The 23,208-nt window shown below is 37.6% G+C and overlaps 1 protein-coding gene across 1 annotated transcript in view; it reads right to left on the bottom strand.

Moving 5' to 3' along the window:
- Positions 1-23,208, bottom strand: part of SGIP1 (SH3GL interacting endocytic adaptor 1) — a 119,184-nt gene that overhangs the window by 54,962 nt on the left and 41,014 nt on the right. Inside the window, exons 8-15 of the mRNA XM_090268276.1 lie at positions 19,286-19,297; positions 13,826-13,837; positions 10,349-10,373; positions 9,359-9,410; positions 7,961-8,046; positions 5,697-5,789; positions 3,693-3,767; positions 1,077-1,559 (exon numbers count right to left, since the gene is read on the bottom strand). Coding sequence (XP_090124402.1) covers positions 1,077-1,559; positions 3,693-3,767; positions 5,697-5,789; positions 7,961-8,046; positions 9,359-9,410; positions 10,349-10,373; positions 13,826-13,837; positions 19,286-19,297 — 838 coding nt within the window. The remainder of the gene's footprint in view (positions 1-1,076; positions 1,560-3,692; positions 3,768-5,696; positions 5,790-7,960; positions 8,047-9,358; positions 9,411-10,348; positions 10,374-13,825; positions 13,838-19,285; positions 19,298-23,208) is intronic.

Raw genomic sequence — 23,208 nt, 5'->3', positions numbered from 1 at the left:
TTGAATTGACAGGATAGGCTGAGCAGCATGTCAAAAGGAAATCAGAGAATAATTTGTCTTTAGCAGCAGCTTGATTAGGTTGGGGATGCAGCGAGGTATTTCCTTTTTGCTGTTCCCTAAAATCTCCTATTCAAACTCCTTTTTTTCCCTGAAGTAAATTAGAGGGTTCTCCTCACAAGAAAAAAACAAAAGAAAACAAAAGAAAACAAAACCCACACACACACACACACACACAAAAAAAAAAAAAAAAAAAAAAAAAAAAAAAAAAACCCACAAGAAAGAAAAGAGAAAAAGTTGAAGGAAAAAAATCCCATATTGAATTACAAAAACTAGGGTCCTTGGGGAAAAAGGAATACAAACTTTCAGTTATAAGATACAAAAGGTCTGAGAATATAATGTATAACATGATGGCTATGTTGTATAATTGATAACACTGCATTGTATCATTGAAATTTGCTAAGAGAGTACAACTCAAATGTTCTCACCAAAAACAAACAAACAAACAAACAAACAAAAAACCGGTAAGCACACGAGGTGATGGATGTGTTAATTAACATGATGTGGGGAATCCTTATACACTATCCATGTACACTGTATCATCACACTGTGTACTTTAAATATCTTATAATTTTAATTGTGAATTATGCCTTAAAGCTGAAAACGATCAAACTAAAGAAACAAGACAAAACTAGGGCCCTTGTGGAAACTCCTGACAAGGAAATCAGACATTTAACATGAAACTTACTGGCTACGAAATCTGTCTTTCTAGAACTTGCCTGAATTCCAAACAATGACATCCCAGCTTTGTTTAAGAAGTTACATTTCCTAACTGCAGTTTGGGAGGGTGGGCACTCCTCAGGGCGGGGAGGGCAGGGCAGAACACATCCACAGACTTGCACTATGACTGCCAGCATTCAATGGACTAGGACATGCCCCAGGGCCACAGGACACCCAGACCCAAGGAGGGACAGCTGAAGCTCTAAAGCCAACTGCCAGGCAGAGGAGAGTGTTGCTCATACTGCAGCAGCCACGGCCATTCCCGGTCACGCGAAGCACACTCAAACAGCAAGACATACCACTGGTGGTCCCCGTACCACTGCCTGAGCCAGGTCCGGGGGACGAAACCACGGTTCTGTAGGTGGGTGGTGGAGGGGGAGGCGGAGTCGCTCTCTGCCCCAACCCAAAATCTTTAGGAGATGAGATTGTTTCTAAATAATCATCTTTAATGAAGCTCTGTTCAGTGACTTTCTTCTGTACTTCTTCTAAATTGAGCGGCGATGGAATATTTCGTGGAGGACCTGGAGGCCCTGGAGGGCTCGGGGGGCCCAGATCTGGGGAGTCATCTGGGTTGTCTGCTGCAGCGGGTGGGGTCACCACCTTTTCCCTTGGAGTCAACTCTGGAGTAACATGTTCCGGGGACGTATCAGAGAAATGGACCCACTTTTCTTCAGCATTAACAGGAACGGACTTGGGGGACAGCACTGGGCCAAAAATGCTGTCCAAGTCATTGATTGATGGTAACTTTTCAATTTTGACCTCTGTAGCTGACTGGTCATTTCCTGTGGTTAAAGTAGTTGATTTTAAACTTTAATTGACTGTTATATTATTTGTATGGAGGGTGGGGTGGGAGGGGGCAAGACAAAGCCTGGTAAATAGATTGCCTTTTGAGGTACCCCACTGAGCATATTTCAAGATGTAAAAATATCTTGATCAAAGCTGAAGGGAAGCATCCAGAATGTGAGCATGAACATTTTCATGTGATTATTTACCCTTTTGCAGGGCGACCCCCGTTAGCTACTGTTACTGTCATCAGAAGTGCCGAGCATGCTACTGCTCTCAAGGGCTGCTCACAACAGTACTGAGTGTGGTCATTTTGAGGAGGCCATGCTAGGGTCACAGAGAAGCCCAGGCTTGGGAACTGCAAATTCCAAAAGGGAGGGCCCTTGTGAAAATCTGGCCTACTGAAATACATATACTACAATAAAAAAAGATACCTCAAAGGCACCCTCATATATTTGAAAATGTTATCTACTCTAGCATATTAAATTAAAATGTTTGGCAAAACTAATTATAGTATCTGTTAGTTAAAAAAATAGCTCATCATAATTAGCTGTATATCTTCCACCTTAAGTATACCAGAAACACAGTACAAAGGTTATTTAAGGGGATATCCCCACATATATATTTACATACACATATACATGCCACACACAACACAACATAGGTTGTTGAGAAGACATTTACTACTTATTAGAACATATATACCTTTTAAGAAGGAAGAAAACTATAAAAACATCTATATGATTTCTTTTTTCATCAAGTAATCAGCATCAGAGGCGCAGCTTTGATATATATCTGAAGTCATGAGACTGAAAATTATGTTTTGCTTAAACATTAGCAACAGCTATTCTTTTTAAGTCTTATCAATAATATGAGAAAAAATTAAAAACTACCTTCTATAGCTTGTCAGGAAAGATTCGATAACAACTGCTGTGTGAGGAAGTATATTTTTTAAAAACTGAGGTTATTCAAACTAAAAATCATTACCTAAGTAATTGCAAGGCATGAGCAGAAGCCACTTTATCTTTAAATAACCCTTTGGCTATAAGAAGCAGCTTAGTACTTCCGTATTTCACATTTGAAAGGAGTTAAAATTCAAGATTCCAAGGCTACAGATAAATGGGGTAGCAGTTTGCATAACCCACAATATTTATAATCTCATAGTAGTTTATTTATATCTAAAATACTGATGGAAGAGATACAAGGGGCCAAAATGATTTGAACTTGCAAACACTTCTACCTATGACACTCGGGATGACTCCCTGTTGGGTCTGAGTCAATATAAATTTCATAAATGACTATGTCTTACAAATGCTCTTGTAGATAAATATCCCACTCTGTAGCTATCAAACTCACCAGGCTGCATAAATACAAAGGACGAAGCTGCAACAGAATTCCAAAGGTGATAAAGAAGCACATTCTAAAGGCCCAGACACATGAAATAACTATTACAGCTTTTGACTTGCTAACCCAATAAGCCTAAGTAGATTAAAAAAGTGTATGAACATGTAGTATTGATTTTAATAGAAAATAAAAATGTGCCTTAAAAATTAACTGTCTAAAGGCATGCAGGAATGTGTGCCATATTTCATCATCTTTGCACGCCTTTTTGCCATAGGATAATGAGTACTTTTATGATTACTGGAAAGAAAATTCTCTGCCACCCGAGCTTACCAGTATGCTGCACATCCTGGGAACCATTTTATGTTTTTATAGACTAAATAGTTGTAATTCTGGTGAAAATTTTATCTGTTCTTTGAAAATCACAAATTATGTCTTGAGACTATTAATTTTCATAACATTAAAAGGAGATCCAATGAAGTGACATAATTAAACAATGACTTCCGATACTGAGATTCTTTCCTTTCATTTTACAGATAAATGTGGCCCTCATTCAGCAATAAAATACAGAGAAAAAATTAATTGGGAAAGTGAACCTTTTTTGTGAAACTTGAGAGGGAGTCTTTAAAATAAGTCTTCACGGTAGATTGTAATGGAAGTAAAACTAAATGCAAACATTTTCATGTTAAATCTAGTCTATAGCTTCCACCCATCACGGGCATGCATGTTGAAGTATGGGGACACTGTTCTGATTGCCACATCATCCCAGAACAGAAAGAACAACAGCTTACCTGGTCCAACTGTGAGGGGGGAGCCTGTTCGGGGTGGGGTGGCTGGTACATTTTTTGGAGGCAGTGGTGGAGGTGCTGCAAAGAGATGAGGAGTCCAGCATTATTGGGTTACTTTCTCCCTAAGTAGACACAATATTCCATAGAGAGGCAGGATTTAGGCTTTTATTCATATTCCTGCACTCAGAAATGGAATAGCTGCTAATGGTCAATTTTTTAAATTTGTTTTTAATTCAAAGCTAAGGGGCTGACTCAAGACCCATTCACATTCTTCCACTTCATGATAATAAGAATTTGCCAAAAGAATGTCAGATAATAACCATAATAATGTTATTATTTTAATCATTCATTACTTTATTTGTCAAACCTCCTACATCCTGTACTAGGAACTGGGTACACAGGGTTCAGTAAAAGGAGCCTTTGCCCTCAAGGAATTTATGACTGAATTATTGAGTATCATGTTAACACACAGTTACAATCCAGGGTATGATCAAGGAAATGAGAACAGCCTAGGTGGAGACTCAGGTGGGAGGTTTACAATATAGTTCGGATGTTATATCCAGTGTTTGGCAAGACTGGGTAACATGGTTTTATATGGATCGAGTCTGGAAAGATTTCTCTAAGTTATATGTCTTAAATTTTAATATATTTTTGAAAGTCTGAAGCAAAATGATTTGAGTCAAGGCAGAATGAACATGTTACCTTGGTAAAAATCATGGCTAAAAAACCCTTGAAGATAGAAAGAGTATTGTATTATGGTCCCAATCCTTTTAAACTGAACTCGTCATTTTGTGGGCAAAATTAGGACTTACAGCTTCAACAGGTGCATTTTTAAAAAACTCTTTCTTTAAATGAATGTTTTCTTGTCACTGGCCATATTTGGTATATCCAAAGAGTTCATGCCATTGCAGTTCTAATCCTTTGAAAACACATTTTTAAAAGTTCAAGTTTTAAAAAAGTTGTTAATGTTCTTTCCTATTTTATGAAGGAAATACCCTTGGAAAGACTGGATTACATGGTTTATAGCAACATTTCCAACAAATAGCTTCTTGGGCTGTCGATTAGGAATCCCTTTGTTAAATCCTGTGATTATTTTTAGGCACCAAAAAGCAGAACCCTGGGGATGCTAAACTGGAAAAACTATTATATTATTTAGTTTGTGGGTGAGCTTCACAGAGTAAAAATATCCTCTGCATCTCCCCTTCACTGCCAAACACCTTTCTCTGAGATCCAATCTTCCTCTCACATGGGATTTTTAGGAAATGCTTTCCACATGCACATTTGCTACGTTAAGTCTACTGAAATGAGAACTCAATAAATCCATCAGACAGGTGGCTTGACTGAATGACCAATCAATTCAGCCCAAATAGCCCAACCCACTGCAGGTGAAGGGCTATAAAGATCTTTAGGACTTCCTTCCCCAGCCACCTGGAATTGAAGAGGGGCATGCTGGAATAAGTTGGGCTGATGGCCCTGCTTTGAGATAAATTTGCCCAGATCTCCTGTTTCAGCTTCTCTCTACCACAGAGCATCATTTGTCTGGCTCTCCAGTTATCATTCTTTCCTCTCAATGTGTCCTTTCTATCCTACACAGCCTCAATTATTCTGTATATTGAGCAGAAAGCACACCTGACTTGGTGCTGAGTGATACCTCTGTGTTGAGTGATAGTCCATGCCTAGAGCACAGTAGGTTCTTTAGCTCATTTGCTTTTCACTCTTACACATACATACTGAATGAATGACTAAATAAATGAATGAAGAAGTGAGTCTTGGGATGTCAGAAGAGGCTATGATCCAAAGTTAATAATTTTACTTTATATGTTATTCCTGCCTTGCCAACCTGCCCTTGGTCCCTTTAACTCTAAGACCTGTTAGAATAACATCTCTTATATTATATAGTCCAAATGTTGCTTACGTAGACTTTCTAAGAGTTATCTAATTTCACTATGCAGACAGACAGTAAAATGAGTCACTTATTTTTCCAGACAGAGCAGACACATAACTTACTTCCAGTGGGAAAAGTCCTTGTTAACTTTGGCGACTCGATGCTTGGATTAATTGGTTGGCCTGAACCCCATATTTCAGGCTGATCTAAAAGAACTGGAAACATAAAAATTTTTTTTTTCCAGGGTAAGTTTAAAAGAGAAATGCACCCAGATTTTAAAAGTTAACATTTCAATTTAAAGTTGAGCTACACATAATTATTTCCCTCCTGCCTCAGGACTAGCAAATTAATTTAGGAATGTGCTGCTCCTTGTTCTTTTCAGGCAGAGAATGGAAATAGGAGTAGGGTGTGTGTTTTTATATATGCACAGGAGGGTGTCTGTGTGTTTACATATAGTTAAATATAAACTGCATTTTCTTCCTGCATGGTCACTTAAGGACATTCTCAAGGTACTGGCTCAGTTTCTGGCACCTATTTGAAAACCCAGGCATTAATCCCATGGAAATTTGCTTTATGTTGATTTATCTAAAGTTTGTTATGAATATGCTTCAAAAACTGAAATGCCTGGGTTCTATTTTTAAAGGATCTTACTGGGTCTTTAAATAAACTTTTCACAGCGCCATGGAGAGAAATTAAGTTATCTAAGAAGGTTTGGTAAATGTCTTAAGAGAACCATAAAATAAACAAGTGCTTAGACATCTAAAGTATTGCCAATTAAATCAGGGAAGTTAGGTACTGAACCTAAGGACACTAAACCTAAGATTTCTTAATTGCTTTTTTTTAAATCCTCACCTGAGTATATGTTTTCATTGATTTTAGAAAGAAAGAAAGGGGGAGGGGGTGGAGAAATCTCAGAGAATTACTAAAAGGATTAAAGGAGGATGTAAATATAATATAAACAAAATGTATATAAAATACTTACCACAAGGCCCATAACTATTATTATATGTATTTAATCTTCACAACACCACCATGTGGTTGGTATTAGTACTATTTTCAGGAGACGAAACCAAAAATTAGAGTGATTAAATAACTTTCCCAAGAGCAAAGTAGGGAAGCTAAGATCTGACCCCAGGCATGCATACTTGACTCTAAAATACATATTTTTTTCTCTTGTCCTTTTAAACTAGTGATATGAAAATCAATCAAAAGAAGTGAGAGTGTGTACATATGACAGGTAAGTATAGATAATGGAAGAATAAGTGTGCTTGTTGCAAATGTTGGAACTTTATGGAACTTCAGGGACTGAAACCACCTAAAGAATAATCAAGCTGGGCTCACTGACAAGTCCAGGATGCATCCCTCCTCTGTCACAAACCTCAGAGATGGTCTTAGCTCTGTTTTGTTTTAATATAAAAGTAAACATTCTTTAAAGATGTAAAGCAGTATTTTTTTTTTATGGATTCAATGTCAAACACCACCTTCATTTTTAAGACCTGTTTTCTATTTTGTGTATCAGGTTTCCATGCGGTTATGAAATTCCTTCAATAGGTAATTCAAATGACACAAATCAAATCCTGTCTGTAGTCACTAAATAATTATGTCTATAAGAACGAGATGATCACAGGTAAGTTAATAATTCCACTGATAACCTCATCGCAGGACCTAAGTTGTAGACAATCCACTGAAGGAGGGTTCAGGAATGTTTCTTGTACGTTTTCCTAACTAAATCATTGTAAAATGTGTGGCTGTGGCTGACTGCTAGCTGTCTCCCAGCATATTCTCTCTGTTTCTTTCTAGTTAAAGAGTTTTAGCTGCCCTGTTGCATTACACGACCTATGCTGGGCTCTGGCTGGAAGTGATGTGTTTCCCTTCCAGTGTTTGCTCTTACAAGAACTGGCAGTGTGGTCCGTGGCCCTTCCCTCCCCCACCCCTTTATTCTAACTGGACGAGGATGAGAGCTGGAGCAGCCCCCTTCCACCCAGAGATGAAGGCCACGTGTAGAGAATAGCAGAGCCACCCGACAGTCTTCTATTGTTTACTTTGAGACTGTTAATGTGAAACAAACAAAATGCTTTCTTGTTGAAGTCACTGTACTTTGGTGTCTCTTTGTTACAGTAGCTTGGCCTACCCATTATGCTTTCAAGCCTTGCCCTTAACACTTAAATTTAATTTCCCTCACCAATGGATCCTAGAAAAATACCATTTTATTATATATGTACCATAGTGCTCTTAAGTCAAATGAGACTTGTAAGAGCATTTTATATTACCAAACACAGCTATTGGAGATTTGACAAGACACTAAAAATATGTCTCAAAACACATATATTTCCTTGAGGTAAGTTAATGAAAAGAAAAATAACCTACATAGATATATTTTTCCTACCTTCTGTCTTCTGTTCATCAAAAGCTGATTCTAATGGTGGGCCAAAGAGGGGAGCTAGGGCCACAGTGTCATCTGGAGGTTTTTTGCTAAATCATATACATCAAGGCAAAACAGAGAGAAAGGGAATATTATTGCTGAAAAACATGTACAAGCTTTCATACATTTTTCACAGTAAGGCAGGTGTGTGTGTGTGTGTGTGTACTTGTGTATGTGTGTATGCAGGTACATAAGTTCCTGTAGGTCTAGAAAGTATATATAAGGATGTCAAAAGTATGATGGACAAGAGAATTAATAGGGGATAAGATCCCTGGTTCTCAGTGGGGGGCCAGGGTACTGATTCAATAAGCTAAAGGACAGAAACTCTTTCAAAGCATTATGATTCTCCATACCCAGAAGAAGTAACACTAGTGATAAAAGTTTATTGCAAAGCACCTTAAGATATCCAAAACCACTGATATTTGTCTTCACCACATTTCTATGTTGTAGTTAATGAAATTTATATAATAATTAGTGAAAGTCAGGCATAGGGAAGCTAAGTGATAAGCCACCCAGGAAGTTTGTGTTTGAATAACAAACTGGGTCTACCATCTTCTAATTGCATCTATTCCTCGCTCTTACTTGACAGACTCATTATATATAACCTCCTAATACCTCAATACAGCACATCTCAAAAAGAAAAAAAAAGAGTGTTATGAAATCAGGGGAAAAAGGAGGATAATAAGTTAAACTCTCATTCTTTCCCTCTGTTATTACTTAAACTGATTATTAACAAAGGTTTGTATGAACGTCTCCATTTCTTCCCCAGATTGATCTTAATGAGTTCTCTCCGTGTGGTGGGAGGTAAGAGGTGAAGTGGGGACAGGAGAGGTTGGAGGAGAGAAAATTTAAAAGATTCAGTTTTTAAAATAGGAGTCTTTTTGGAAAACAATGTCCATTTGTACAATACTTGCTAAATCCAATAGATACACAGTGTAAAATACAATGTTTTGCCAAAAACAAAAACAGAAGAGTCCTTCAGTGTGTGGCAGGTGGAATGTATCATGAAATTGAATACAATTAAACAAGCTACTCTTCATAAGCAAGTATAATCATATTTCAGCTTAACATTCCAGATGCCCAAAAGACCTCTTCATATAGACTCTCAACCCACCCGTTAGTGAGGGGCTGCACATTCTGATAGACAATTAACGTAAATGACTACAGAGTATTTTCCTAAAGGTCTCTCTCAGGCCACACTTAGGAGAAATGATAACACACTTGAATCATGCTATGGACTTACACGTATGAGCAGGTCCTTTTTAAAATAGGAGCTGAGAGTTTAGCTCAAAAGACATTGGCTAAATTGTTAACAGTGTGATGATGCCTTGCATAAAACACACCAAATGTCCTCACACTTACCTTATAAGCTCTGGAGTTGGTGTGGAACGCCTGGGTCTGGCCACTTCTTCACCTGATGCACAGGACAAAGGAACTTTTTAGACATATTTTTACCATTTATTACATATTGGTCTTATGAGCTATGTTTGGAAACACATAGAGATTTGAGTCCCATAATAACCAACTCAACATGAAAGCTTTGCAAAACAAACCAAGAAAACAACCCTCTCCCCTGCCAATGCAACAGTTTCATATTAGGCATATGTAGTAGCATTTTCTCTGGCATTTGTAAAACCTAATTAACCACAGAATTACCATGATAAGCCATCAAATAGAAGATCTGTATAATGTAGAGCCAATGGAGTAACAAATCATTCTTCAAATGTCTGCTGCCTTCATCAGTTCTGCTTCCCAATTACTATAAGAGACTACTAAGCCAGACCATATGTACATAGTACATAAATCCACCATTCTCTGCTTATCCTTTGCTTAAAATGCCAAGAAAATGTTATCCCTTTAACCAGGAACCATGAATTTAGAATTCCCTAGAATGTGCTGTATGCAGCAGAGGAAAATCATGCCCTATGTATATCATAATCTGTTGCATATAACCTTGGCTGACTAAAGTTTTTATATCAAATAACACCAGAATGAGTAAGTTGTATCTATCTTCAGTTCCTTCTGTCCCCCTTCCTTTCCCCACCCCCATCACAAAGCATATACTTCATAAACTTCATTTCTAAAATCAAATGATATAGTAAGAATTGACAAATATAGGAAGAAAAGAGCAGTTTTTCTAAAAACATTCATTTTCAGAATTTAAACATTAACCATTCAGAACCCACAAAACCCCTTTATTATTACAAGATTTCTTTGCTGTAAAAGATATTTGTAAGTCTTAAAAATCAAGCCCAAAAGAATATAATTCAAATGTATATAGGCTCCAAGATCCAAGGAACTTATTCCTTCTTTTAAATTGTATTCTATTTTTGGTAGCTAAGATATACTTACTGGATAAGTTCCTTTTAATTGCACCCTAGAATTAGAAATAGACACTATAAGGTTTAAGACCACATATATGTTATGTACAATATGTATATTTCTGTTATTGCAGTTAAACTGAACTCAAAGAAATGCAGATGGGGAAAAATATTTTTTTTTTTCTCAGAATCTCATTCAAGTGGGAAATTGTAGACATACCCATATAAATCAGTTCTTCATTTTACTTAGGATTATAGAGAGAAAGGGAAAGTAAATCATAAGCCTCCTGAACCACAAAAATCCCTTACCTGTGTAGATTTGGTAAACTAATGTAAATATTACTCTATTAAAATACAACACAGAAGTCTAGCAGACAAGAAAGCAAATCCAAGTTTAAACGCTTGATGTTTGAAAATTATAGGCTACATTAGGAGTACTGTCTGCTCTTATCGGATGGGGTCCATAAATTAGTAGAAATAGACATTAGTTGACTAATGCAGTTTTTAGCGATATAGATGGTAAATGTTACAGGGAAGGAAACCTCGGGAGCATGGCCACCTATCAGGCTGTTTTGTGCAGGGAGCCAGGAAATTTCATCCTCCCCTTCGGGCCCCCCAAACCCAATTTCTTGCACTTGCCTGCTACCCGGCCCACCAATCTACCAATTCGGGGTCATTCTGTTAGCCCAAGGCATCGTGGTACTGCTTGCTGGAACTCAAGTAGGCCGGACACAAGTAATCTGAGCAGGTTATTTCTAGTTTTTATAATACCCTAGCAGAAACTTATTTTGATAACAGAAGGACTGATTACATAAAAAGGTTTGACTCAAAACCACTGTGAAGTGTTCTTAGCATGAGGGGCTTCCAGAAAAATAGACCCCTGAAAGGGCAGAACCATGGGCGGGGCGGGGCTTGGCAGGGGCTGCTTAGGAGAGTGATAGGGCAGACAGAGCTGCGGGAGGGTGAGGTGTGTGTGTGTGGGGGGGGGACGGCAGTGAAGTCTAGGGAAGTATTTCTAGCGGTGATCAAGAGTTTGGTGGGTGGTCACCAAACAAACATCTTTTTCCTACTTCCCTTCTTTGGTGAATGCTTAACCTAATAGTTATTGATATATGTTCTTCTCCAAATGATAACATCAATAACTCAGGGCAAGATCTAGCACTATAAGAAGCCTCTTACTCTTTTGCCTAAGGATTTTTCAGTTGTTTTTTTTTTTTTGTCTCATATTGAACTCATTTATGATAAAGGAGCAGTTTTAATCTGAATAAGGATCCACTAGATGTTTTCTAGTGTGTGGTTCAGTCTCTCAAACTGTACTTTCTGTCTTGTCTTGCTTACTAATGCAGTCTGTGTATGTGATATATAGAGAATTATTATGTTATTAGTAAAAAGTTTTAAAGTAGTTTATTTGTTTTAATAAATTAATATAAGTGTATATAATATATTTTAATAAATTAATATATTCAATTATATTAACATGTATTTAAATTTATAAATATAGATTTTAAATAAATATGGTAATTTAAATCAGCTACAGTCATTATAAGAGCTTGGATACGGGGTGGCTTTTGGAAAATAAATCTGTATAGATAGCCATGGTTGGTTTGGCTCAGTGGATTGAGCACTGGCCTGTGAACCAAAACATCTCTGGTTCGATTCCGAGTCAGGACCCATGCCTGGGTTGTGGGCCAGATCCCTGGTTGGAGGCGATTGAGAGGCAACTGATCTAGTATCTCTCACACATTGATGTTTCTCTCCCGTTTGTCCCCTCTCTCTAAAAATAAATAAATAAAATCTTTTTTAAAAGATGTATAGAGAAAAATAGCGAGAGAACAAATTGTTTAAATGGCATAAAATGTTTTTCAAGGTATGGAGCCTCAGCTAGTCAGATTTTTATTAATAAGGTCTGACGGAAGAGACCCAGGAGATCTAATTTCAAGTAGTCAACCATGACATTGGCATTTAGTCAATAGGACCCCTCAAGTGTTGTGAAACTTGAAATCCAGGAATTAGAGGTCCCCGGAGGCTGTATTGAAGACCTTTCAGTCTCTCTATCTTACCCCTTTCATTAAAAAATGTAATACTTAAAAAACCAAGAAAGGTTCAAAGCTTCTTTTGTATTCATCAAATCCTGGTCCATTAATTCATTCAACAGATAGTTACTGTGGGAAGCCCTAAACAGAAGGCCCTGCAACATTTTTATAAAATGTTCCTCATGAATCAACAATCATTCATTAAGTGCAGGCAAGACATGGCAGAAATAGGCAAGAACACTTTTGTTTAGAAATTATGAAGAATAAAATAAGATCAATTTAGAAAGTAACAGATATTCGACTGAGCAGCAGCAAGTCAGCAGCAACAGAAAAGAAAGTCCCATTGTCAGCAGGATGTGCCTACAGGTTTTGGTGGCCTTGATGTAGCTGCATGACAAATCCAGAGCAAGGTTAGGGCGATGTCAACTACACAAACCATATTCAGGAAAAAAGTCATTGAATTCAAAAACCTTCTCACCAAGTGACCACATTTTCCTCCTTTCAATCACTAATCTTATAGGTGGATTGTGAATACATTTCCTTCATTTGAATTAGTTAATTCACTTTTTTTTTAAAAAAAAGAGTAACTTGTCATAATCTGAGATGTCACCTGAGATGATCCACACCTGCAGGTATTGTTTTCTTTATCCTCAGCCAAGTGGTTCAAACAGAGAACCACCAGTTTCTCAGCTGGGGCAGAGTATTTGCCTCAAATAATAATTCATTAATTGAATTGACACAGACTTGGGGATATTTCAGAGGGCATTGTTTTCAGTTCCATTTTCTCTCTAAAGGGACTGACCAGACAGATGAGGGTCTTTTAAACACAGCAAAGACCCTTCTTTTTGTTGCTTTGAATACATCACACTCTTCAACCTGAGGAAAATGACTGAGATTTTACTTTGAGCAATGTCAACTAATACTGATTTATCTTCAGTGATGACATGTAGAATTATGCAACAGCCCAGGCACATTGACTTGAAAAGATGTCTTGTCCTCTAAGATGCAAACTGTGATTATGCATTACTATGTATCAGTGTATACTGACCAATGTAACTCATGGTCCAGGGACTTATTTAAAATCCAGACTTAAAACCTATGTGCTTTAGAAATTGTTTCCTTCGTTTCCTTGTAGTTTTCTTATTCTTCAATGTCACTTTGCTATAAACTTCAATGATGCATTCTGGCCAATCTCTAGACCTTGCATAAACACACACACACACACACTCTGTTTTTGAAATTTAGCCCTAGGAGTTGAGATATATTAATTTAGTTTATTATGGAAAATTGCTCTTATAATCTTAAAGTATGTTCTTGACATTTATAGTACCAGACACTTCCAACCACTAAATGGCATTCATTAGTCTCATTCATACTGGGCTATCATAAATTTGATGAGAAGCCAACCTGGCCACCTGGCCTTGGCAACAGTTTTCTCTATACATGTTTAAGGTAAAAATGTTGAGAGTTCTTACCGGGCTGCGCCTCTGTGATCAGCAAAAAGGAAGAGAGAACAGACACCTAGTCAGAGAATGGTGGATCAGTCAACAGGCTTGGGTAATAGAAGGCTTCCTAAACAGCTAACCAAACATGCACTCCAAGTAATCAGGTCAAAGGAAGACAGGTAGTTATTGTGTTTGTGGCTCATTTAAAACATAGGGAAGTTTCAGAGCACTCTAAAGAGATCTGTTCATTATATTTCAATATAATATAGCTTTGCTCATGGAGATTTACTAGTTTTAAGTTATGTGGACACAAGAACAAGTTGGAATGTACAATAAATTTTGATATCTTGGCATGAGGAGTTTTTATGGAGGGGAGTGTTAGAGAATAGGTAGTACAGGGAAACCTAATTTCCCTCACAAAAGGCTGTTAACAAACATCATAGGAATAATGCATTTCTCACATAATAGGGCCTAAAATGGAGTTTCCAAAAATCAGAGACCAGGATTAGAGAGACCTCTTCTTTGCTTGTCTCTTTCCTTTAGTGTTATGTGGAATGTGCGCTGATTGATGAAGACTTTATTTTGCAAGAAACTATTCTTGGCCTGGTGATTTGGGCAGCCTCTACCAATGAGTAGGAATGTGATGAGGAAGATGAGGTGCCCCTGCCAAACACAGATGGGAAAATGAAACTGTCCAGCACCAATAGCACACTGGTGGACCAGACAATATCTGGAAAAACACAACAAGCAGACATACTACTTCTCTTTCATTCCTCACACTTTGACTATGGCTATCAATTTACCTCAACAATCTGTGATAGCTCTCCCTCTTTAGAAATGTCCTATAGTAACAAGAGTGACTATGAGATGAGTGAGGAAAGAGATGATGCTCAGAGTTTTACTTTCAAGGTATGGGGCTAACCCATGAATTTACTAGAGACTACCTAGGACCCTGTATTGGCCAAATCTCCAAATCTGGGCCAAATAGAAAAGTAATTAGAAGGTTGCTTAAATAAAGAGGATGACTCTACTCTTTAGAACATAGAGAGGAAATGATAACCTATAGTCTTTTATATCTGGGAGGCCTCCATGGATATGTAGTCCAGCTGCCTTTATGATATAAAGGGGAAAGTGAGGCTCTGAGATACACAGTTGGCAGATGGGTAGAATTGAGACAGAATTTAGATTTATGAATCCTCATTATCATGTTCTTCCTAGGATACCAAGTGTGACATTGTTGGAGGACTCCTAAAAAGCAAAAGCCTTTGTAGCTAATGTCCCGGAGTGGTTACTTCTCAGACAAGTTTTGTAAGCAGCCAGGCATTTAGAAATATTGATTCTAGTCAATGTAAGAGTTTAGACTTTATTATTTGCCTTACTTTCTATATACTAATCCATATTGATTCCATCTCTCTTGTAAATCTGTCTATGTACATGGATGTAATTTAACTAAAATTTGAAATAAAAAGAACACTTATAAATGTGTATTTATGGGCTTAAATTCTTCTATTAATTTGTACTGTGTTGAGAGAAGTTCAGATGCTCTTGTATATATTAAGGCTTTTTAATTCTTTAATGACAAGACTAACATTCTCCTCTAAGTAAGGAATGTGGGAATTTATAATTTCAGCTTCAATTTCATGGCGAACAATCCATTCTTAAAAATAGCATAAAATAAAGCAAAGGGGGAGGGGGGTGGTAAAAAGTGACATGAGTTCCCCCAAGATAAAATTATGAGAAATAATGCAAAATTAAATGCAGATTGTAGTCATATAGAAACAGAAATTTAAATTAAAAAATTTATTAATATAAGATTATAGAGAACACTTCTCGAAATAATTTTGATGTGTTAATCCACCCATACTAAGTCATATCTTAATATCCAGTAAGTTAAAAACCTAAATTTTAATCATTAGTTCCTGTATTTTTTCTAGTAGAAGACAAGAATTTTGGAAACTCTATTTTGCAAAATGTCTTCCTCAAAGAACAGCTGTTCAAATTCATGTAGTCACATAGTCAAGTACCCCGAAGACCTACTAGAAGCTATGGAAAGGTCAGACACAGAAAACTTCAAGGTTCATAATTAAGAATATCTGAAACCTTCAAGAGAAAAAGAACTCCAGAAGTCAAATGGAAGGGCTTTATATGTGTTAATTATCACCATTAAGGAGCATAAACTAGCCGTAGGCACTGCCAAATGTCAAGGACAGCAAAATCTTTATCAGCCAAGAGGGGATGGTCTTTGCCTGTTAAAAGTTTTATTTTTATTGTTTCTTCTGTCACTTCCCATGACCTTTGAAGTCCTTAGCATTCTATGCTTGTTCTACCAAGAGATTTGCTTCAAAGGTGAAAGGGAACTCATTCACTAGCTGGTCTTCGTATATTCTACAAGCTGAATACTCTAAGTGAAGTGTTGAAAGCTCACATGTGTGCAGGGCAAGGAGCAGGGTTGTGTGTAAGGGGCACGTGTATTTCACGAAGCTTTGGTGAAACGCCCACTACTCAGGTGCACTGAGGCCTGCCATACAAGATGTGGGTCTAGTATTGCCTGATCTTCAGAGTTGTTGAACAAAATGCACAATATGATGTTTTTTTAATTCAGATGATCTGATTTTTAAATGCAGACTAAAATTGTTTTTAACCGCACAACCAAACAAAACACTATCCAGGCTCAGAATCTGCAGGTGGCCAATTTATTTCTGATTGCAGGCATTTGTATCACATAAAATAAGCTCTCGGTAAATTTCATCTGCTGTTTTTATTACTTCATCTGATTACTCAAACTGGTCTATTTCTTTTTCTGAAAAATTTCTTGCATTCCTAATTAAACATTAATTGTTCAATTCCTAAATTTCTCTTGATTGTCTTATACATTAGGGAGGTTTTGAAAAACATTTTATTTTTTCCCTTTACTTTTATTTTGGTGTTCACCTCAGAGATAACTCTTTGCACTTTGAGGCTGTTTTCAAAGTGAGTAAATACTACTTAAGTTATGATTTGATCTCTAGAATAAAGATATTTGGTTGTATTTGTACAGGTTATATTTATAAAATTTATATAATTTACAATATGCATATGATTCCCTACAGAAAATACTTGAGCCTATGTTATTTTTCGTACAAAAGAATATAAATTTAGTTAACTAGGATAGCTTAGTTTTAGCCAATGAAGGTCAGTGTTTTAAGATATTTGTTTTAAAAAGTAGCCAAATATAATCTATCTTGCTCATCAAAATCATGAAATAACTAGCCTCAGGGTTTGAAGCTTTATGACATCCTCATTTACTAAATGCAGTGGCATGAGGAAACTGAAATATGTGTAAAAAGCTATAAAGGACCAAACAAATACTATTTTAAATAGTCTAGTCACAGTAAATTCAGTGATCCATGTTAGAGAATTTTCCAGGAAAGAATTAGTATATAGGGTTTTTTTATTATTTTGATCCTAGCCAATATTCCTATTTGTGTTTAAAGCTTCAGGGTGAAGATAAACTATGTGGCATACCCTTATTTGCCACTCTTCCATTGGAAGTGTGTGTCTATATTTAAAGTTGTTTTTATTATATGTATTTAAATTATATCTTATTATAAGTCACACTACAGTGAATACCTATCATGTCGAATAGGAGTGGGTTGAGTTGATCTTCGAAACTCCATTTGGCAAGAGAAACAAAAAGATCACTAAAAGAAGATATCACTACAAATTGACCAGATTAAGCAATGAACAAGATGACATTTCCAAAGAGAAAACGAGGCAAGGGAGTGGGAGGAGGACTCATCCTTAAGGATATACAACTAACAATGAAAAGGAGTACTTGTGGTTAAAGTTGCTATAAGGACAACAGGAGGAAAACCAATAAGAAACAGGATTTTAAAAGTACCACGGGTGAACTTTAGGCCACACAGTCTTGCCAATAATTGAAGTGTGCCTTGGATTATTCAGAGAGAGATTCAGGGTCAAGGAGAATAAGTGAAATTGGTAAATATAAAGAACAGTGTGCCACATAGCCTGTGATACACAGTTGACTCTCGGTTACTCAGAAGTGCGCCATTTAGTCTAGTAATAATGATAATACTAATAACAGGTACTGATTTTATTTTGGGAAACAAAAAGACATTGGGTCCATATTTTGATAAAGTAATATTTTGGTCCCATTTTTTGTTCTTCCTGTGCCTTTTGTTCCTCCTCCCTCCCATCGCATGGACTTGCTACAAGTGCGTATCCTGTATGTGCCACAGAGAATGCCAGGTTTGGGTCAATGGGCAGGATGGGAGGTTGTAGCACTCATGGCAGCATCCATCCACTTCAGGTGAGTTAAATGGAATCAGCCAACCACTTCTGGTGCTTGTTACCATGGAGACACAATATTTTTATATTTTCTGTGGCAAGGTCATCTGTGTCATGTTCCCAATAAGCCAGGCAACTGAGAAGAACACATTGATTTTTTTTCTCTTTTGATAAAATAATTCTCAGAATAAATTTGGTTTAATGTTGTTCTAAAACAGAGAGAGAGTGGGGGGAGAGAGAGAGAGAGAGAGAGAGAGAGAGAGAGAGAGAGAGAGAGAGAGAGAAAGAGAGACAGATGTAGGTGTATCATCTCAGAATTGTGCTGCCACTAAAATTTCCCCACTGGTACTAAAAAGTAACATGCATGAGGTGATTTACACTTTTATAAAAGTCCTCTTTTTCTCTCTCTGACAACTCCAGAATGAGATTTCTTTTCTTTTTTTTTATGGGTTTACTTTATTTTTATATATTTATTTTTCTATATTCTTATCATTTGCCCATTTTTCTTTTTATTTCTTTTTTTACATTTTTAAAAACTGAATTTATTGGTGTGACACTGGTTACCAAAACCACACAGGCTTCAAGTGTAGAACTCTATAATGTCATCTGCATGCTGCATTGTGACCTCACTACCCAAAGTCAAGTCTCTTGCTGCCACCATTTCTCTCCCCTTGACCCTCTTCCACCTCCCCCCATCCTTCATTCCCTCTGGCAATTATCCTATGAAGATATTTTTCTGATTAACTGGAAAAAAATCTAACTTCCCTTTTCTGGGCCAGCTTCACAAACTTCATACATGATGGATGTGATCCCGCTGTACATTAACAAAAAATAAACTTAAAAAAATGTTTGTCTAGCTCACGGTATGTACATGTAGCTTGGCTAATTCAAATGAAAGCTGCAATAAATGAAATTCAATATCTAAAATATTTCGTCGTATGCATGTGATTGAGGCTGAGGCAAATCTTCGCAAAATTACTCTGAGGCCCTTTTATAACTGGCTGGTAAAATCACTTGGCAACCAACTTCCTTTTTTCCCCACAGGACACAATTAGACCTGGTCCTGGTTCACAAAGGTTTGTTTTTAAAATCCAAAATCTTGTTTAAGTGTTAAACACAGTCAATTATTAAATATACAATGATGAAAATAAACAGAATAAATAATATCTGGCCAAAGTTTTGAAAGGAATTGTTATTTCTTACCGGACTTTTCCTCTAAAAGTGTAAGCATGAGGAGGAAAAAAGAGAATGTGAAAGAGGTGAAATGTATTTTCCATAAGCAGCAGCTCAAGACTCCGAATAACCTTACTTACAGCAGCTCTCCAAGGCATTGCTCTTATGAATACTTCCTATGAGTTTCTGATATGGTTATCCCTAGGCTGCTGGCTTAACTCGAAGGGCAGCAGCAGAGACCACCCCAAAATATGCCACTTTGGCATATTGATTATTATGAACTGTAGGCACTTGAAAACAACAAATGTAGGGAGAGACTTTCTCTGAACTCCCTTATCTGTCTGAAGATAAAGCCTCCAAAAAGGAACTCCATTGTCATTAATCCTCCTTCAGGAAGTTTCATCAACCAGGGAGTATTGGCTCATCTTGAGACAGGATAGTAAGAAGCTAGGAAAATTCCTTGGCAAGTGGAATAGGGAAACTGAGACAGGTAGCTGAACAAACTGGCAAGCAATTTACAGTCAGGTGCAGAGGGTCACCAGGGCAGAAGGCAGTGGGGGAAATTGGGAAAACAAAGATCTGGCCCCAGGGTAACCTCTCCTCCCCTGGCTCTTCCTCTTTCTCTGGCTCTTCCTAGGCATTTCAGCTTCAGGCCCAGAAAAGCAGAAAAACGAGGGTGGTGGTGCCAGAACCAACTGCAATGACTACAGACCCCTTGTCCTGTCACTGACCAATCAGTGGAGACGATGACCCTGACATACCTGGAGAACTGATGAATATTCTGCTGAAACCCTCCCCTAAGATTCCTGCCCGGGAGAGATAAAAGCTCAAACAAAGGAACCAGCCAGCGAGAGGTGCAAGCTGTCTGTGGTCTCCCTTTCCTTTCTTCTCCCACCCCCACTTCCTTCTTCACAGGCATGCAGCTTCTCCTAAATTCTAAGACAATGGGCAGCTGGCAGCTTGTCCCAGGCTAACCTCCTGAACCTGTCCCCAAAGCCCCCTTTCCTCTGACTTCCCAGTGGGCTAAGCTTGCCCAGCCTAGGCTCTCCCGTTGCTTCTTCTATGCTAAGCTCTTCCTTGTTTAGTACAGTAAATACTAAAATAAATAAATGTAAGGTTCCTACTTCGCAGATTTTCACCTATGGGGTGGGGAGTGGGGGGCGGGTCTAGAACATAATACCCACTGTATAGTTTAATAATAGGCAGCATGATTCCTCCAACTTTATTCTTCTTTCTTAGGATCGCTGTTGCTATGGGGGGCCTTTTGTGGGTCCATGTGAATTTTTGAAATATTTCCTCTAGTTCTGTGAAATATGTCATTGGAATCTTGATAGGAATTGTGTTGAATCTGTTGATTGCTTTGGGTAGTGTGGACATTTTAATGATGTTAACTCTTCCTAACCATGAACACAGTATGTGCTTCCACTTATTCGTAGTTTATTCAATTTCTTTCTTCAGTGTCTTATAATTTTCTTAATACAGGTCTTTTATACCTGTGGTTAAAAAATTAAAAAATGGATCTGCTTTGTAATTCAGTGACCCCACTTTGGGGACTATATCCAAAGGAACACAAAACACTAATTCAAAAGTACACAAGCACCCTGATGTTCATTTACAATTGCCAAGATACGGAAGCAGCCCAAGTGTCCATCAGTAGATGAGTGGATAAAACAATTATGGGATATTTACTCAATGGAATACTCGGCTGTAAAAGAAGAACAAAATTTTACCCTTTGTGACAGTATGGATGGACCTAGAGAACATTATACTAAGTGAGATAAACCAGTCAGAGAAATACAAGTATCATATGATTTCGCTCATATGTGGAATTTAATGAATAAACTGAACTAACAGGCAAAATAGAGACAGACTCATAGGTAGAGAGCAGGATGACAGGTATGCAGGGGAAGTTAGTGGGTGGAGGGATTGAGCAAAAAGGACAAAGGACTCATGGACAACAGTGTGGTGACTGCAGGGGGAGGGAGGTATAAGGGGACTAACTGATAATGGGAAAAATACGATAAAAATAAATTTTAAAAAATGATATTTAATCCTGAATTCTAAAAGCCATCTCTTTCAGTTACTCATTTTTTCCTGGGTGCCTTCCAGGCATACATGAAATTTGCATATTAATAAACTTCTGTGTGGTTTTCTCTTGTTAATTTGTCTTTTTGTTAGAGCTCCAGCTGAAAACCTAAGATGGGTAGAGGTCAAGTTTTGCTTTCCGTAAACTTTCAAGCTATAGAGGGCACAGGTGTGGGCTCCATTTGAGGACATTCTAAGCTCTCTTTTGAATGGTTTACTTTTATCAAATAGATTTGTGTCTTGAAAATAGAAAAGCAGAAAAGTATGTTTGTAATACTAAAAGGAGTTGGAAAATGCCATTAATGCTTTATAGCCAGGCATGACCATGAAACTAAAACATTAGATTTTCCAGAAATTCCAGTCTTGTCAGGGAACCCAGTACCTATTATCTTCTCACAAGATACCCTGGCTACAACCATCAATTCTTTCATTCCATCTTTTAGTTTGTGCTGCTCCCAGTAGACAATTATAGATTAGTTTCCTGGTGAGTGGTCTCTGGCTCCTTGGAATGCTCTTTCACTTCCTCAGCAACTGTCGTAAGTGAGGGCTTCATTTCTTGAAGTACTCAATGAGCTTTCTATCTCTACTTCCTAGCCTATGGTCCCTATTATCCTGTTTCACCTCCTAGGTCCATCCTTTTGCACTATCCTCAGAATTATTTCCAAAAAATAGTAAAGCGAATCTACTACTCGGTTCTTCATAAACCTCCTTATTATTCAGAAAATAGAATGTAACCTTCATTCTGTCATTTAATGTTTTCATGATGGGCTCCAGCTTACCTTCACACCCTCATCTTCCACTCTTGACTGTATGAAACCTACATGTAACTATAAAATCTCCTGACATCTTCTGAACATGCAGGCTACTCACACACTTCCCTGCCTCTGCTCAAGCTGCTTCTTCAGCCTCCCATGCCTTCTCCCTCTCCTTTAATTACAAGCTTATTCCTTTTTCAAGGCCAGTAACACTTCCTTCCTGGGGCCTTCCCCAAACTTCTCAGTCAGAATAAATGGTTCCCTTCTCTTATTTGATCACAGCACATTCCTTTTGTTCACAATAATAAGCCCATATTGAAAGTCTTTTTATTTGCCTGGCATTTAATTGCCTCAAGGAAGGTACACATTGCAAGTATATTTTTTGCAGTTCATATTTTGTTCTGCATTATCTAGGTATTTCCATCTGATTATTAGCTCGCAGTAATGGTTATGAATGGACTCTCTATCCACAAGCACAGTGCTAGACATAGAGTAGGCACTCGAAATATGTTTATGAACTCCTTTTGGGGGCCATTAAAAACTAAAGTGTTTGAAGCACAGTGTCTTTTAAAATAGAGAAAGATGCATTGCTTTCTGAAATAAAGCTGGATTGCATATAGACCAAGAGAGGTGGCCCCAGTTGCAATGGTTCCTTCACCAGCACCCATAAATGTTTTACTTAGCTCTTACTTAACTGTTGATCTCTCTACCCATTAGTGACCTCAGGTACTAACATAGGTTACAAAGGCTCCAAGAAGGTGCAACAGTGGGGAATTGTAACAGTGAGAAATCATAACCCACCCTGCCATTCTTTTGACATTGTTTCTGTAAATGCTGACTCTAACTAATATGCAGCTTGCAGATAAAGATCATGTTTGTATAAGAATTCTAGGAACTATTCAACAGATACACACTCTGACCTTCAGGAATTCTAGCTCCGGGAGATTTGCTGACGTTCAATCGTGGAGCTAGGATGACTAAACCAGGATGATGCACACCAGACCATCCCTTGACTTGTCGGAATGGACTGTTTGTCTGCATGTAGAGAACTTTGCAACCCTCTCCCCTTGATCTCTTTGTTCTGCTTTCCCTCTCCTTCCCTACAAAAACCTC

The sequence above is a fragment of the Furipterus horrens genome, unplaced genomic scaffold (genome assembly GCF_987537825.1).
Source record: "Furipterus horrens unplaced genomic scaffold, mFurHor1.1.pri manual_scaffold_3, whole genome shotgun sequence".
Taxonomy (NCBI): domain Eukaryota; kingdom Metazoa; phylum Chordata; class Mammalia; order Chiroptera; family Furipteridae; genus Furipterus; species Furipterus horrens.
The sequence above is the reverse complement of the archived record's forward strand: the minus strand, read 5'-3'. Positions and strand labels throughout refer to the sequence as shown.